At 52.8% G+C, this 18282-nt stretch overlaps 1 protein-coding gene across 1 annotated transcript; it reads left to right on the forward strand.

Moving 5' to 3' along the window:
* The first annotated feature begins 8159 nt into the window (after nucleotides 1-8159).
* Nucleotides 8160-17865, forward strand: LOC139268210 (adenosine receptor A2a-like). The gene is made up of 2 exons (XM_070886259.1): nucleotides 8160-8308; nucleotides 17089-17865. Exon 2 carries the CDS (start codon nucleotides 17515-17517, stop codon nucleotides 17863-17865), a length of 351 nt encoding a protein of 116 aa, XP_070742360.1. The 5' UTR covers nucleotides 8160-8308; nucleotides 17089-17514.
* Nucleotides 17866-18282: the final 417 nt, after the last annotated feature.

Consider the following 18282-nt stretch of genomic DNA (forward strand, 5'->3'; position numbering starts at 1 on the left):
CGCTGTCAACCACGAGGATGAACCCAGCATGCTCGACAGTCCGATCAGACCAGCCGCACTACAGTGCAGCAATGATCCGACCAACTCACCCATGCCAGGACTTCAACTCAGGTGATCAACCTGGGAACGTAGAGCCCCGGATCGCCTCAACTTGTAAATAATTTGTATCCAAGACTTTGCGGGGGGAGTGATGTTATGTATGTAAACTTTACTAGTGTGTAAGACTTGCCACCAGGGGGCGCATCTGTTGGAGACCCAAGGGTCACCTGCGCACCATGGGCAAGCAGGTATAAAAGGCAGTCTACCATGCTGCTTCAGCACTCTGGAGTTACGTTAAAGAGACCAAGGTCACAACAGTTTGAGCTTACAGCACACAGTCTTGTGGAGTTATTCTGAACACAACACTGGCCAATATTTATCCCTCAATCAACATAACAAAAATAGATTATCTGGTCATTATCACATTGCTGTTTGTGGGAGCTTGCTGTGCGCAAACTGGTGTTTCCCACATTACAACAGTGACTACACTCCAAAAATATTTCTTTAGCGCTTTGAGACGCCCAGTGGTCATGAAAGGCGCTATAGAAATGCAAGTCTTTCTTTCTTTATATGGTCTAGCCAGATCCGGCGATGAATGGCTTGGGGGATAGTTTTTTGCAGGGGCAGACACAGGAGGAAGTAGGGTTGTCGGGAGTGGAAGGGGGATGCGTGTGGAGAGCGATACAAGGAAGGAATAAGAGATGGCCTTGTCTGTGATTGACACAATGGGAGTAACGAGGCTAGGTGTGATGGCAAAGTCGAGGGGCTGGCCGTGAATATGGGCAGGGCTGTTTATATGGGAGGGAGAGAATAAAGGAGGATAGGAAGGCAGTGAACTCAGTCAGAGGAGAGAGAGCATGATGAAATGAGATGGAGTTTGAAATCACCGAGGATAAGAAGTCGCTCGGTGCAAAGGCTGAGGGAGGAAAGCAGTTATAATGGATGATTTTAATTTTGACACAGACTGGGAGAAGACTAGGTATTGTGCAATGAGAGAGGATTAATTAGCAATCTTGTCGTGTGAGGCCTCTTAGGGAAGAGTGGCCATAATATGGTAGAATTCTTCATTAAGATGGAGAGTAACACAGTTAATTCAGAGACTAGGGTCCTGAACTTAAAGAAAGGTAACTTCGATGGTACGAGATGTGAATTGGCTAGGATAGACTGGCAAATTATACTTAAAGGGTTGACGTTAGATAGGCAATATCAGATATTTAAAGATCACATGGATGAACTACAACAATTGTACATCCCTGTCTGGCGTAAAAATAAAACGGGGAAAGTGGCTCAACCGTGGCTAACAATGGAAATTAGGGATCGTGTTAAATCCAAGGAAGAGGCATATAAATTGGCCAGAAAAAGCAGTAAACCTGAGGACTGGGAAAAATTTTGAATTCAGCAGAGGAGAACTAAGGATTTAATTAGGAGGGGGAAAATACCCTTTAAGTATAATTTGCCAGTCTATCCTAGCCAATTCACATCTCATACCATTGAAGTTACCTTTCTTTAAGTTCAGGATCCTAGTCTCTGAAGAGTATGAGAGTAAGCTTGCAGGGAACATAAAAACTGACTGCAAAAGCTGCTATTGATATGTGAAGAGAAAAAGATTAGTGAAGACAAATGTAGGTCTCTTGCAGTCGGATTCAGTTGAATTCATAATGGGGAACAAGGAAATGGCAGACCAATTGAACAAATACTTTGGTTCTGTCTTCACTAAGGAAGACACGAATAACCTCCTGAAAATACTAGGGGATCGAGGGTCTAGCGAGAAGGCGGAACTGAGGGAACTCCTTATTAGTCAGGAGATGGTGTTAAGGAAATTGATGGGATTGAAAGCCAATAAATCCCCAAGGCCTGATAGTCTGCATCCCAGAATACTTAAGGAAGTGGCCCTAGAAATAGTAGATGCATTGGTGGTCATTTTCCAACATTCCATGGACTCTGGTACAGTTCCTATGGATTGGAGGGTAGCTAATGTAACCTCACTTTTTAAAAAAGGAGGGAGAGCGAAAACAGGGAGTTATAGACCGGTTAGCCTGACATCGGTGGTGGGAAAAATGCTGGAATCAATTATTAAAGATGTAATAGCAGTGCATCTGGAAAGCAGTGACAGGATCAGTCTAAGTCAGCATGGATTTATGAAATGGAAATCATGCTTGACAAATCTAGAATTTTTTGAGGATGTAACTAGTAGAGTGGATAAGGGAGAACCAGTGGATGTGGTGTATTTGGACTTTCAAAAGGCTTTTGACAAGGTTCCACACAAGAGATTAGTGTGCAAAATTAAGGCACATAGTATTGGGGGTAATGTATTGAGGTGGATAGAGAACTGGTTGGCAGACAGGAAGCAAAGAGTGGGAATAAACGGGTCCTTTCCAGAATGGCAGGCAGTGACTAGTGGGGTACTGCAGCTATTTACAATATATATTAATGATTTAGACGAAGGAATTGAGTGTAATATCTCCAAGTTTGCAGATGACATTAAGCTGGGTGGCAGTGCGAGCTGTGAGGAGGATGCTAAGAGGCTGCAGGGTGACTTGGACAGGTTAGGTGAATGGGCAAATGCATGGCAGATGCAATATAATGTGGATAAATGTGAGGTTATCCACTTTGGTGGCAAAAACATGCTTGTGGGAAAGGGTTTGTTCACAGTACTTTTGCCAAGAGGTTACTTTCTACACTGGAGGTTTTCGGAATCACAGCAGGATCGTTGGCACCTTGGCTGCGTTAGATTGGGTCTCAGATAAAACCTAATATAACCAGCACCAGCAGCGTGCTTTTCAGAGACCTGTAGCTGGACAGCAGAGAGGCGGGAGGGGTGGAGCAGGGGTGGGGGGGGGGGGGGGAGTGGTGATGGGGGAGCGGCAGAGGGGGGGTAGGGGTGAGCGGGGGAGGGGTGAGCAGGGATAGGGTGAGCGGGGGAGGGGGTGAGCGGGGGAGGGGGGTTGAGCGGGTGATAGGGTGAGCGGGGGTGAGCAGGGGATAGGGTGAGCGGGGGAGGGTGGTGAGCGGGGGAGGGGGTGAGGGTTGAGCGGGGAAGGGGGTGAGTGGGGAGGTAGTGAGCGGGGGAGGGGGAGGGGTGAGGGGGGGATGGGTGAGTGGGGAGGGGGTGAGCGGGGTAGGGGGGAGCACGACCTGAGTAACAGGATGTATAGGCAGAAGCTCAGCTTCCTTGACCACTTGGAAGAGCAGTGCAGACATGTGCAGCCTCTGAGAAGACCTGCCTCTTGCTGGACGTGTGGCCCTGTATTACCAGTCGCTGTGAAAGTCACCACTGCCATCAACTGTTCGACCTGTGGATCTTTCCTTCTTTTTCTCAGGCCGTCCCCCGGAGTCGAGGATGACTTGCTTCCACACTTACATGAGTTCTCAGGTCACTGATAAGACCAATGCGGGACCTACAGTCTCTGTCACAGGTGGGGAAGATGGTGGTTGGAGGGACCGGCGGGTGGGGTGCTTGGGTTGCCGTGCGCTCCTTCCGCTGTTTGTACTTGGCTTCTGTGTGCTCCCGGCAGAGACTCGAAGTGTTCGGTGCCTTCTCGGATGCTCCTCTTTCACTTTGAGCGGTCTTGGGCCAGGGATCCCAAGAGTCGGTGGGGATGGTGCGCTTACGGCACTACCGGAGACATATCGAGGATCGCCCAGTCGGCTGTACAACAGGTTACTGATGGGTTGTTTGTCAGGACTGGTAATGCTGTCAATTTCGCCTGCGATATGTAAACAACCAGGAGTATTCATAAACCACAAGGGCTTCCACTCCATCAATGTGTAGCTGGTGTGCAACCTTAATGTCCTGCGGCAGTCCAAGCTCCCTGACGTCTTCGGACCTGCAAGCAGACCTAATGGGTGGCTGCTAGGGGATACCCACTTCAAACTTAACTGATGACACCCATCAGAAACCAGACCAATGAAGCCCAACAACACTACAATGAATGCCATATGACCTACCAGATGTGTGGTTGAACACGCCATCGGCATGCTGAAGATGCGCTTCAGGTGCCCGGACAGATCTGGAGGCACCCTTCAGTATGCACCAGCCAGGGTCTCCAGAATGGCGGTAGTGTGCTGGGCGCAGGCAAAACACTGTGCAGCAGCGAGGTGTGGACCTGCAGGAGGAAAGGGAAAGGGAAGGGAAGAAGGAAGGACCCTGGGATATTCAGCAAAGTAATGGAAGGTGTTGTCAACAGTGCTATCAAGCGGCACTTACTCACCAATAACCTGCTCACCGATGCTCAGTTTGTGTTCTGACCGGACCACTCGGCTCCAGACCTCATTACAGCCTTGGTCCAAAAGAGCTGAATTCCAGAGGGGAGGTGAGAGTGACTGCCCTTGACATCAAGGCAGCATTTGAGTGAGTGTGGCATCAAGGAGCCCCAATAGAACTGAAGTCAGTGGGAATCAGGGGGAAAACGCTCCACTGGTTGGAGTCATACCTAGCACAAAGGAAGATGGATATAGTTGTTAGAGATCAATCATCTCAGCCCCAGGACATCGCTGCAGGAGTTCCTCAGGGCAGTGTCCGAGGCCCAACTATCTTCAGCTGCTTCATCAATGACCCTCCCTCCATCATAAGGTCAGAAGTGGGGATGTTCGCTGATGATTGCACAGTGTTCAGTGCCGTTCGCAACTCCTCAGATAATGAAGCAGTCCATGCCCACATACAGCAAGACCTGGAGGGCTTGGGCTGATAAATGGCAAGTAATATTCGCACCACACAAGTGCCTGGCAATGACCATCTCCAACAAGCAAGAGTCTAACCACTTTCCCTTGATATTCAATGGCATTACCATCACCGAATCCCCCACCATCAACATCCTGGGGCTCACCATTGACCAGAAACTTATCTGGACCAGCCACATAAATACTGTGGCAACAAGAGCAGGTCAGAGGCTGGGTATTCTGCGGGGAGTCTCACACCTCCTGACTCCCCAAAGCCTTTCCACCATCTACAAGGCACAAGTCAGGAGTGTGATGGAATACTCTCCACTTACCTGAGTCTAACTCCAACAACACTCAAAGCTCAACACCATCCAGGACAACGCAGCCCGCTTGATTGGCACCCCATCCACCATTCACTCCCTCCACCACTGACGTACCGTGGCTGCAGTGTGCACCATCTACAAGATGCACTGCAGCAACTCGCCAAGGCTTCTTCAGCAGCACCTCCCAAACCCGCGACCTCTACCACTGACCGAGAAGGACAAGGGCAGCAGGCGCATGGGAACACCACCACCTGCACGTTCCCCTCCAAGTTACACACCATCTGGACTTGGAAATATATTGATGTTCCTTCATTGTCACTGGGTCAAAATCCTGGAACTCCCTCTCTAACAGCACTGTGGGAGTACCTTCACTACACGGACTGCAGCGGTTCAAGAAGGCAGCTCACCACCACCTTCTCAAGGGCAATTAGAGATGGGCAATAAATGCTGGCCTTGCATTCATCCTGGAATGAATTTTTTTTTAATTACCCTGAGATATACAGTGAAAATCATCCAGGGTTATTCCCAGACTGTGTCAGATCTCTCCTTCCTAAAGGACAGCAGTGAACTCGTTAGATTTTTACTTTTACTGATACCAGCTGCTTACTTCCAAATTATTTTAAACTGAATTAAAATTTTCAAACTGCCATGGATTACAACTGGATTACTAATCCAGCAACATAACCACGACACTACTACGCCCCGACCCCTGACCTTTTAGACATTTTTGTTTTATCAAATTATTTTCTCATTTACCACATTATTTTGAGTTTTTTTTCCCCGTTGTCTCACAGTGACTCTTCCCTAATAAAAGGGAAGTACAGTCTGGGGAATCTGTTCCCAGTGATTGCACTGTGCTCTAAAGTGGCCACTAGGAGGTGTGAGAGTAGGCAGTGAGCTTACAGCAACTCACATTACTCTGGTACATCAGGCAACTTGAGACGGGGAACCTGTGTAATGAGTAATGTGGTGTCTTGGGTCAGTGGTAGCTCTTTGAAGGTCATGGGTTCAAGACTTACTCCAGAGATTAGAGCACAAAATCCAGGCTAACCCTCCAGTGCAGTACTGAAGCAGTGCTGCAGTCAGAGGTGCAGTTTTTCGAATGCTGTGTTACACCAAGGCCCTGTCTGCTCTCTCAGGCGAATGTAAAAGATCCCATGGCACTAGTTGAAGAAGAGTAGGGGAGTTGTCCTGGTGACCCAGCCAGTATGTATCCCTCAATCAACATCACCAAACCAGATGAACTGGTCACCGTCCTATTGCTGTTTGTAGGAGCTTGCTGTGCACAAATTGCCATTCGAAAGTGACGATTGGTGAAAATAAAGTTTTTAAATATACTTTTTGACTAAGTGGTTAAATGCACTACCCACTATAGTAGTGAGCCACAGACTGGGAGCATGCCAGGCTGTGTGCTGAGTCAGGGCAGTGGGGGCTTGGGTCACTCAGCCAAAGTTCCCTGTCCTGTGCTGGAAAGTGAATGTCAGGTGAGGGAACATAAAAATTAGGAGCAGGAGTAGGACATTTGACCTCTCGAGCCTGTTGCGCCATTCAGTAAGATCATGGCTGATCTGATCTTGACCTCCACTTCCCTGTCCTCTCCCCATAACCCTTGACACCCCTTTAAATACATTCACTGACCCAGCCTCCACAGCTCTCTGGGGTAGAGAATTCCAAAGATTTATGACCCTCTGAGAGAAGAAATTCCTCCTCATCTCCATTTTAAATCAGCGACCCTTTATTCTGAAACTATGTCTCCTAGTTCTAGATTCCCCACGAGGGGAAACATCCTCTCTGCATCCACCCTGTCGAGCCCCCTCAGAATCTTATACGTTTCAATAAGATCATCTCTCATTCTTCTAAACTCCAGAGTATAGGCTCAACCTACTCATCTTTTTTTCATACAACCCCTTCATCTCAGGAATCAACCTCATGAACCTTTTCTGAACAGCTTCCAGTGCAAGTATATCCCTCCTTAAATAAGGAGACCAAAACTGTACGCAGTACTCCAGATATGGTCTCACCAACAGGGCAGGGTCAGGCCATGGCTATGATGCCACACCTGGTGGGAGAGCCAAGGTACCAAAGGGCGTACTGCACCAGTTCCCCAGCAGATTGAAAGAGTGTGACTATTTTTGGAAACTTTCCTGAAATGCATTGGACACACAAAAAAAACAAAGCTTCACAAACGTGGTCCTGGGAATGATGCGGATGGAGATTGCCGCCTGTCTGAGAGACAGAGAAGCGGCCTGACATCCGAGTGAGCAAACCGCAGTCTCTGAGAGCCCAGTGCCAGCGCTCCCGGCCGGCCGGGCCGGGCCGCCCCACCCATTCATACAGCCGAGCACATGGCCCGCACTCCGCCGCTCAGACAAAACTAAACTGTTGCTGCTGGCGTGCAATTCACAAAGTGCAAGCGAACGGGAGGGACACAGAGAAATAGTGAGAGATAGATATCGAAATATGGACAGAGAGACATAGGGAGAGATAAACAGAGAGAGAGAGAGAGAGAGGGAGAGAGAGAGAGAGGGAGGGAGAGAGAGAGAGAGAGAAATAGGGAGAGATAAACAGAGAGAGGGAGAGAGGGAGAGAGGGAGAAATATGGACAGAGAGAAATAGGGAGAGATAAACAGAGAGAGAGAGGGAGGGAGAGAGAGAGAGAGAGAGAGAAATATGGACAGAGAGACATAGGGAGAGATAAACAGAGAGAGAGGGAGGGAGAGAGAGAGAAATAGGGAGAAATAAACAGAGAGAGGGAGGGAGAGAGAAATATGGACAGAGAGACATAGGGAGAGGGAGAGAGATAAATAAAGGGAGAGATAAACAGAGAGAGAGAGAGGGAGGGAGAGAGAAAGAGATATCGAAATATGGACAGAGAGAAATAGTGAGAGATAAACAGAGAGAGAGAGAGAGAGAGAGGGAGAGAGAAATAGAGAGGGAGAGAAAGAGAGCGAGAGACCGACCGAAAAGTACAGATAGAGAGAAATAAAGGGAGAGCAGAAAATGGAGAATTACGAAGATTGAGATAGAAAATAATAGAGGAATAAATATAAAATAGACAGTGAGCGGAGGGAGGGAGGGAGGGAGGCGGGCTGTCAGTCTGGGGGGGCGGGCACTGAGTGAGCCGGGGCCGGGGCCGGAGCTCAGGGAGCCGGGGCAGGCTGCTGTCTCTCGGCCCCTCCCTCAGGCAGCGCCGATACCCGTCCTCGGGCTTCAATGTTCCGGGAAGGCGGCTGACTCGGTGCTTCTGCCGCCGCTACAAGTCGGAGCGGACTGCGCGGATCTACCAGGTAACAGCTTTTTAAATGTTGGAATAAGTTGGGTTAGTCCCTGAGAGAGGGCACTGCACGGGGGCTGAAGGGTCAGGGTGCGGGGACTGAAGGGTCAGGGTGCGGGGACTGAAGGGTCAGGGTGCGGGGGCTGAAGGGTCAGGGTGCGGGGACTGAAGGGTCAGGGTGCGGGGGCTGAAGGGTCAGGGTGCGGGGACTGAAGGGTCAGGGTGCGGGGACTGAAGGGTCAGGGTGCGGGGGCTGAAGGGTCAGGGTGCGGGGGCTGAAGGGTCAGGGTGCGGGGACTGAAGGGTCAGGGTGCGGGGGCTGAAGGGTCAGGGTGCGGGGGCTGAAGGGTCAGGGTGCGGGGGCTGAAGGGTCAGGGTGCGAGGACTGAAGGGTCAGGGTGCGGGAGCTGAAGGATCAAGGGGCTGAAGGGTCAGGGTGCGGGGGCTGAAGGGTCAGGGTGCGGGGGCTGAAGGGTCAGGGTGCGGGGGCTGAAGGGTCAGGGTGCGGGGGCTGAAGGGTCAGGGTGCGGGGGCTGAAGGGTCAGGGTGCGGGGGCTGAAGGGTCAGGGTGCGGGGGCTGAAGGGCCAGGGTGCGGGGGCTGAAGGGTCAGGGTGCGGGGGCTGAAGGGTCAGGGTGCGGGGGCTGAAGGGTCAGGGTGCGGGGGCTGAAGGGTCAGGGTGCGGGGCTGAAGGGTCAGGGTGCGGGGGCTGAAGGGCCAGGGTGCGGGGGCTGAAGGGTCAGGGTGCGGGGGCTGAAGGGTCAGGGTGCGGGGGCTGAAGGGTCAGGGTGCGGGGGCTGAAGGGTCAGGGTGCGGGGGCTGAAGGGTCAGGGTGCGAGGACTGAAGGGTCAGGGTGCGGGGGCTGAAGGGTCAGGGTGCGGGGGCTGAAGGGCCAAGGGGCTGAAGGGTCAGGGTGCGGGGACTGAAGGGTCAGGGTGCGGGGGCTGAAGGGTCAGGGTGCGGGGACTGAAGGGTCAGGGTGCGGGGGCTGAAGGGTCAGGGTGCGGGGGCTGAAGGGTCAGGGTGCGGGGGCTGAAGGGTCAGGGTGCGGGGGCTGAAGGGTCAGGGTGCGGGGGCTGAAGGGTCAGGGTGCGGGGGCTGAAGGGTCAGGGTGCGGGGGCTGAAGGGCCAGGGTGCGGGGGCTGAAGGGTCAGGGTGCGGGGGCTGAAGGGTCAGGGTGCGGGGGCTGAAGGGTCAGGGTGCGGGGGCTGAAGGGTCAGGGTGCGGGGGCTGAAGGGTCAGGGTGCGGGGACTGAAGGGTCAGGGTGCGGGGGCTGAAGGGTCAGGGTGCGGGGGCTGAAGGGTCAGGGTGCGGGGGCTGAAGGGCCAAGGGGCTGAAGGGTCAGGGTGCGGGGGCTGAAGGGTCAGGGTGCGGGGGCTGAAGGGTCAGGGTGCGGGGACTGAAGGGTCAGGGTGCGGGGGCTGAAGGGTCAGGGTGCGGGGGCTGAAGGATCAGGGTGCGGGGGCTGAAGGGTCAGGGTGCGGGGGCTGAAGGGTCAGGGTGCGGGGGCTGAAGGGTCAGGGTGCGGGGACTGAAGGGTCAGGGTGCGGGGACTGAAGGGTCAGGGTGCGGGGACTGAAGGGCCAGGGTGCGGGGGCTGAAGGGTCAGGGTGCGAGGACTGAAGGGTCAGGGTGCGGGGGCTGAAGGGTCAGGGTGCGGGGACTGAAGGGTCAGGGTGCGGGGACTGAAGGGTCAGGGTGCGGGGGCTGAAGGGTCAGGGTGCGGGGACTGAAGGGTCAGGGTGCGGGGACTGAAGGGTCAGGGTGCGGGGACTGAAGGGCCAGGGTGCGGGGGCTGAAGGGTCAGGGTGCGAGGACTGAAAGGTCAGGGTGCGGGGGCTGAAGGGTCAGGGTGCGGGGGCTGAAGGGTCAGGGTGCGAGGGCTGAAGGGTCAGGGTGCGGGAGCTGAAGGATCAAGGGGCTGAAGGGTCAGGGTGCAAGGACTGAAGGGTCAGAGTGCGAGGACTGAAGGGTCAGGGTGCGGGGGGGCTGAAGGGTCAGGGTGCGGGGGCTGAAGGGTCAGGGTGCGAGGACTGAAGGGTCAAGGGGCTGAAGGGTCAGGGTGCAAGGACTGAAGGGTCAGGGTGCGAGGACTGAAGGGTCAGGGTGCGGGGGCTGAAGGGTCAGGGTGCGGGGGCTGAAGGGTCAGGGTGCGAGGACTGAAGGGTCAAGGGGCTGAAGGGTCAGGGTGCGGGGGCTGAAGGGTCAGGGTGCGAGGACTGAAGGGTCAAGGGGCTGAAGGGTCAGGGTGCAAGGACTGAAGGGTCAGGGTGCGGGGGCTGAAGGGTCAGGGTGCGAGGACTGAAGGGCCAAGGGGCTGAAGGGTCAGGGTGCGTGGACTGAAGGGTCAACTGGCTGAGGAGTCAGGGTATGGGGGCTGAAGGGTCAGGATACAAAAGGGTCAACTACAACAACAACTTCTATTTATATAGCACTTTTAATGTAGTAAAATGTCCCAAAATTTGACGCCGAGCCAGATAAAGAGAAATTAGGGCAGGTGACCAAAAGCTGTGTCAAAGAAGTAGGTTTTAAGGAGTGTCTTAAAGGAAGAAAGAGAGGTGGAGAGGTACAGGGAGGGAATTTCAGAGCTTAGGGCCTTGGCAATGGAAGGCACGGCCACCAATGCTGGAGCGATTAAAATGAGGGATGCTCAAGAGAGCAGAATTAGAGGAATACAGACATCTCGGGTTGAGGGGCTGGAGGAGATTACAGAGATAGGGAGGGGCGAGGCCATGGAGGGATTTGAAAACAAGGATGAAGATTTTAAAACTGAGGTGTTGCTGAATAGGGAGCCATTGTACGTCAGCAAGCACAGGGCTGATGGGTGAGCGGGACTCGGTGCGAGTTAAGACATGGACAGCTGAGTTTTGGATGACCTCAAGTTTATATAGGGTAGAATATGGGAGGCCAGCAAGGAGTGTGTTGGAGTAGTCAAGTCTAGAGGTAACAAAGGCATGAATGAGGGTTTCAGCAGCAGATGAGCTGAGACAAGGGCGGAGTTGGGCGATGTTATGGAGTTGGAAATAGGTGGTCTTAGTTATGGAAAGGATATGTGGTCGGAAACTTAATATGTGGTCGGAAACTTATCTCGAGGTTAAATGTGACATCTAGATTGTGATCAGTCTGGTTCAGCCTCAGACAGATGCTAGGGAGAGGGATGGAGTCGGTGGCTTGGGAACGAAGATTGTGGTGAAGACCAAAGACAATGGCTTTGGTCTTCAAAATATTCAATAGGAGAAAATTTCTGCTCATCCAGAACTGGATGTTGGACAAGCAGTCTGACAATTTAGAGACCGTGGAATGGTCGAGAGAAGTGGTGGTGAGGTAGAGCTGGGTGTCATCAGTGTACATGTGGAAACTGACGCTGTGTTTTCAGATGATGTCACCAAGGGGCAACATGTAGATGAGAAATAGGAGGGGGCCAAGGATAGATCCTTGGGGGAACCCAGAGGTAACGATGCGGGAGTGGGAAGAGAAGCCATTGCAGGTGATTCTCTGGCTAGAGTTAGATAGCTAAGAATGGAACCAGGCGAGTGCAGTCCCACCCAGCTGGACGATGGAGGAGTGGCGTTGGAGGAGGATGGAGTGGTCAACCGTGTCAAAGGCTGCAGACAGGTGGAGAAGGATGAGGAGGGATAGTTTCTCTTTGTCACAGTCACAAAGGATACATTTGTGACGCAGATAAGAGCCAGTTCGGTACTGTGCCAGGGCAAGGCACGGTCACCAATGGGACACTGACACTAATAGAAACATAGAAAATAGGTGCGGGAGTAGGCCATTCGGCCCTTCGAGCCTGCACCACCATTCACTAAGATCATGGCTGATCATTCCTTCAGTACCCTTTTCCTGCTTTCTCTCCATATCCCTTGATCCCTTTAGCTGTAAGGGCCATATCTAACTCCCTCTTGAATATATCCAATGAACTGGCAACAACACTCTGCGGTAGGGAATTCCACAGGTTAACAACTCTCTGAATGAAGAAGTTTCTCCTCATCTCGGTCCTAAATGGCCTACCCCTTATCCTAAGACTATGTCCCCTGGTTCTGGACTTCCCCAACATCGGGAACATTCTTCCCGCATCTAACCTGTCCAGTCCCGTCAGAATCTTGAAAGTTTCTATGAGATCCCCTCTCATTCTTCTAAACTCCAGTGAATAAAAGCTCAGTTGATCCAGTCTCTCCTCATATGTCAGTCACGCCATCCCGGGAATCAGTCTTGTGAACCTTCGCTGCACTCCCTCAATAGCAAAATGTCCTTCCTCAGATTAGGAGACCAAAACTGAAGACACTAACGGGACAGGGACACTAATGGGACAGGGCGCGGTCACAACATTGGAGCACTCACACTATGGCTGGATTTTCGGTTGGAGACTTCTCAGGGCGCTAATGCTGGTGGGGTGGTAAATTTTGCACCCTATAAAAGTTTGCGCCTCAGTCAGGGAAATTCGCCCAAAGCTCAGCTGCAATGATTGGGGGTGCTGAATCAGGCGTCACACACCTGTGCTTGGCCGCCCCAACCAAAAATCGCCACGCAAAATACATAACTTTACTTGCTAATGCGCAGAGGCCTGCTATAGTTCCGGAGCCCAGCCGAATGTTTAGGGCGTGTTACTAGAAGTTTGCACATGCGCAATTCCACCTGTGCACTTTGAGCAGAGCAGGAAAACGGAGGAGCAGGAAGGACGCCCGAGAGCACGATGTTTCTCAAGACCGGCTGCTGAGACACTGATACAGGCCATAAGAGGAGGTGGCCTGCCTTGCATCGTCCTGGAGGAAGGCGGCCTGTGCCAAGAGTGTTCCGGGAGATTTGGAGGGAGATTACACAGGAGGTGTCAGTGACAGACATGGTCCCTCGAACTGCCACCCAATATCGCAAGAAGTTTAATGACCTCATGAGGGTCGTCTTGATGAGCACCCTTTACATTAATGTAACTCTGCCGTGGTTGCAAGATCACTGTCTCACACAATGTAAAGTCTTTGAGGAAGCTGCCTCTTCTCTCTGTTCCAGGCCATGGTGTAGGTTGGTGAAACCACCTGGAGGCTCACTTCACCAGCCATGCCCAGCGCATTCAGGTGGCACAGACCCTCTTGTCCCCTGTTCATTCTCACCCCTCCTCGCACTACCCTTTGACTCTTGATCTGCGTTGGGCAAACGTCGCCCTGAGCCGTAATCCTAGCCAGCTCTCACCTCCTCCCAGCCTTCCCACCTGCTCAGGGTGCAGCCACGCAGATTATAATGCACATCTTTACACTTCCAGACATTAGCAGCTGCTCTACTATGGAAGGCATGTGTGCCACACGATAAGCTGCACACTCACTCACACCACCTTCTTGTAGTCAAAATTGGTGCAGAATCGCTGGGAGCAGCAGCGGACCGCAGACAGAGTGCCTGACCTGCAGGACCTCACTGAACTGGAGCAGCAAGTATCGGCCCTCATGGACACCTCAGTTCGCGTGGTGGCCGGCGGCAAAGTGGAGCCCCCTATTGGTAGTGACGGTATGTGAATGGCATTAGTGATTGATGTGAGTTCCTTGACCCCTGATATCAAGTGGCCTACCCCCTTTACATATAGATGTCCAATGCCACCTTCCTCTTATCTCCCTCCCCTGCTGCTAACCACACGTCTGTTGCTTTGTGCTTACAGATGGTCAGCCACAAGCACAGCAGCCTGCCCAAGTCGTCAGCGTGGGCGACGGGGGAGATGATGAAGGAGGGGATGAGAGTGTGCTTATGGAGCGGGGCACGCCATCAGTTCCACCAAGTGGGGACACCACATCGGTGGACGAGCCTGATTTTGAGGGGTTTGAGGACTCTGACCCTCCTGGCCCCAGTGGCCTTCAGCAATGCCCAGCGGGAGGGGAAGCTCGGAGGTCAGCTCCCCGGAGGGTGAGTTGGCCCAGGAATCCCGCTGAGAGACAGACGGATGCAGACCTGACATGGTGGCTCTGACTAGGGAGACCACGCAAATGCACCTCGACCTCATGGGTGCATTGGAGAGGGTCGGGTCCCGCAGAGCATGGACACACTTGCTGTGAGTGTGTGGGAGGCCGCTTCAAGCATTGCCCGTGCCTCTCAGGAGTCCAACGAGCCCATTCTTGCCTGCTGACGGGGATATGGGCTCAACGAGCGATAGTGGAGTCCCAGAGGAGTTGGCGTGTGCCATGGTTGATGTGGCAGCACCAATCACATCACAGACCCAGGCCACGCAAGAACTTCGTGATGTGATGCTGTCAGTGATTGCTGGCATGCACTCGCAGACTGCTGCCTTTCAGGTTCCGTGTGCTCTGAGTCAGTCTCAGTGTGATGCCATGCAATCACTGACTGCTGCCATCCTCTGCGTTCACCAGTTGGACGGGCAAGTGACGGTGCCAAAGCAGGCCAGCAGGTTGTGCTCACACATCGTGCTCCGGATGCTGACGCTCCACCCCGTGTGAGTGGCAGTGGGCACCAGGAAATGGAAGGTGCTGTTCGGCTCCCACTACTGCCACTCCGCCTTTACACCTACACTCGAGCCATCACAGACTGCTGCTGCCAATGCTGAGGCGGGCCTTGCAGGCCCAGAGCAGATCCAGGGTGTGCTCGCAGGCTGTCTGTACTGTCTGCCACACATACACAGCAGCCCTCAAGCAGCCTTGCTGTAGGCTCTGAGGCCACATTGACGAGGAACATTGAGCGTGGGAGTGGGGTAAAGGTGAGGGTTGAGAAATGTCAGGCAAAGTCTGAGTGACGACTTACCCGCCATGGACAGATGCACTCCTAATGTAACAAATGCCTGTAAATATGTAGTTATATTGTGCTTTGTTGTGTTGTATTTTGTTACTTGCTGGGGGAGGGGTTGGTTCTGTTAGTCGAGGTAACGACGGTATTGTTAGTAAAATGTTACTTTGACCGTTTTGCATTGGTGTCTTGTGTATGATTGTAGAGTTTAACGGAGATGTGCCATTATGGTGGCACATAGGTCAGTATCAGCTGCATGCCTCAGCTTCCTCCATTCAAGAGAACCGATGCATTATGAGCCACTGACGTGCGGCTCTTGCATCGGCAGCATCGCCACGCTGCCTGCACCGTGGATGGGGCTCCTCCTGGTGTGGATGGCGATTTGGAGCCTCATCGAGCTCCTGTTCCTCGTCCTCCTCCTCCTGAGGTGGGCCTGCAATCCCCTCTGGCAAGGCCTGGCCCCTCATGATGGCCAAGTTGTGTAGCGTGCAGCACACCACAATGAATTCTGACACCTGTTGAGGGGAATATTGAAGGCTGCCTCCAGTGCGGTCCAGGTATCGGAAACACTGCTTCAACATCCCAGTTGTCTGTTCGATGATGTTGCAGGTGGCCGCCAGGCTCTCATTGTAGTGATGCTCCGCTTCTGTGGTGGGGTTGTGGAGAGTGGGTCATTAGCCAGATGGCTAGGCCATATCCTTTGTCCCTGAGCAGCCAGCCGCACCCTTCCCGTGGTAGCCGAAACAATCGTGGCAGTGCTCTCACGCACGATGAAAGCATCATGTGCGCTTCCCGGATAGCGGGCATTCACTGCGAGGATACCAGCTGCACGTTTAGGGAATGGTATCCCTTTCTGTTTCTGAAAATCTCTGCGTTGTGTAATGGTGCTCGCAAGGCGCCATGTGTGTGCAGTCATTGGCGACTTGAACTCTCGGGAAGCACACAATCCTGCCAAACCCACATGTCTGCTCATTCTGGCTCTCCCTGCTCATTGGGAACGTTATGAAGCCCATTCTGCGGGCGTAGAGAGCCTTTGTGACCTGGCGATGGGCAGCGTAACGAGACGCTGCATATGTCCCCTGCTGCTTCCTGGAAGAAGCCGGAGGCATAGAAGGCTAGTGCCACGGTCACCTTCACCTCGACGGGCAGTGCAGTCCTGGTGCCAATCTGGCTGCAGGTCTGCCTGTAGGAGATGGCATATCTCTGTCAGCACTTCCTTTTGGAAGCACAGCCTTCTCACACACCGTTCCTCGGAGAGCTGGTGGTATGAGCGTTGCTGCCTGTAAACCCATGAGGGTGTAAGGCCTCCTGTCCAGACATCTACGGCTTCTCCTCATCTGTAGCCCGACATGGCCAACGGCCCTTCTATCTTGACACCGCCTGGCAATAGCATGGAGCATGATACGCTGGTGAACTAGTAATGCCCCCATTAAATTATTTCACTGAAGTTGTAAGGACCCTGTAATGGCAGATAAATCTGCCGCTTTTATGACAGCGGTTCACGCAGCATGCTGTGCGGAAACATTGCACTCAATGTGACCTGCGGTTTAGGATCCTCCTCCCACTTTAAATACGCTGCAAATAGCTCCTAATCAACCGTGGGACCGCCTGGTTTTTCAAACGCGACTTGGGGGGGTTGATAAATGCGACGTAACCGCCTAATTTAGCGCCCGGGACTCTAGCGGGGACATTGTACGACGATTGACGTCATGATTTGAATGAAACTACAGAGCGAGGCGGTAGCATTTTGTGCCGCCGCAAATCTGGCACCGAATTTCCTGGCGGGGTGCTGGAAACTGGCCGCTCGGGCAATAAGCATTTCAACACCCTTTACCGCCCCTCCAACAGAGGCGTGAACAGCCCATTGTTTATTATTAATTAATTAAATTTGATTTATTTTATGCTGGTTTAAATGTGTTGAGATTTTCACTGATTTGCAAATCCAGTGTCTCTCGAGTTGTTGTCTGATCAATCCCAGTATGGAGCAGCAGACTAGCATCATTGTGTTGCCCTCTGCCTGTGCCTGTACAATAATATCACTGCCTCCTGCTCACTTGTGTTTTTAACTGTTACAGTGTGGAGCTGCCAAGACAACCAACTGTGACAGACTGAAGACTGGAAGCCAAACAGACAGGAGAGATGTGCTTGGGTGTAAGTGTTGGGTACATTGGAGAGATGGCAACCAAATGAACAGTAGTGCCTTCATCTGATGCTGGCAGTCCGACGGAACAAACCGAAGGTGCTGGAGGAATCCCACCGATGGCACAGCCGACGCTTGCTGTGTTTAAAGGAGTAGATTAAACTACATATCCCGGCCAAATAATAAATGTGTGGGGACTTTGGAAAAAGGAAGCGCTGCATTTTTTGTGGAGGGTCAGGTGCCCCTAACCCCAGCTCTGATCTCTGGTCTTGACTGCATCAAGCTGTTTGTGGTTGAGAGTTGCAGAAATGGACGGTGTTTTACCCCGGAGAGCCAACACCTTGCCCCTGTCCACTCCACCATGCTAGCATCTGAGAGGCTAAGTTTGGAAAGTGTGATCTACATTGTGTTTGAGCTTGTGATCGCTATCTTGGCCGTGCTGGGCAATGTCCTGGTCTGCTGGGCCGTCTATCTGAACAGCAACCTGCAGAACGTCACCAATTACTTCATGGTGTCCCTGGCTGTGGCGGATATTGCTGTGGGGGTGCTGGCTATCCCCTTCGCCATCACCATCAGCACCGGTTTCTGCTCGCTCTTCTACGGCTGCCTCTTCATCGCCTGCTTCGTGCTGGTGCTGACCCAGAGCTCCATTTTCAGCCTGCTGGCCATTGCCATTGACCGCTACATCTGCATCAAAATCCCACTCAGGTAAGAGGAGCCCATCAGTGTTTAATGGAGAGCTATGGAATGTCTGATTGATTGACACTGTGCCTCCCCCTATTGATGTCTCCACCATGGTAGAGGAGGATTTGAAGATTGTCTCCATCCATTGGTTTGTTTAAAGGGAGAAACTGGGTGGCACGTGTCAATGTGGCTGCCGTGCCCGTGCGTGAACTCATTCATGCTCCGTTAGTGCCGGCGAGCAGCACTAACTGGCCCTGTGCAAAAGGGCAATTTCAGCCCCCTAGAATCTGAGTTCAAATCCAGCCCAAGGGTGATGGGACACGAGTCTGCGTGCAAGGGCTCCTGTGTGAAGTGAGTGTGGACATTTCATCCCAGCGGGCTGGAGCGGGAAATGGGAAAAGCACCCTGGTGCACTGGGTTTCCTGGGATTGAGGTTGAGGCACAT

Source organism: Pristiophorus japonicus, chromosome 8 (assembly GCF_044704955.1).
Source record: "Pristiophorus japonicus isolate sPriJap1 chromosome 8, sPriJap1.hap1, whole genome shotgun sequence".
NCBI lineage: Eukaryota > Metazoa > Chordata > Chondrichthyes > Pristiophoridae > Pristiophorus > Pristiophorus japonicus.

Coding starts and splice junctions, on each gene's coding strand:
- LOC139268210 (XM_070886259.1), top strand. CDS start 17,515: ATGCTAGCATCTGAGAGGCTAAGTTTGGAAAGTGTGATCTACATTGTG.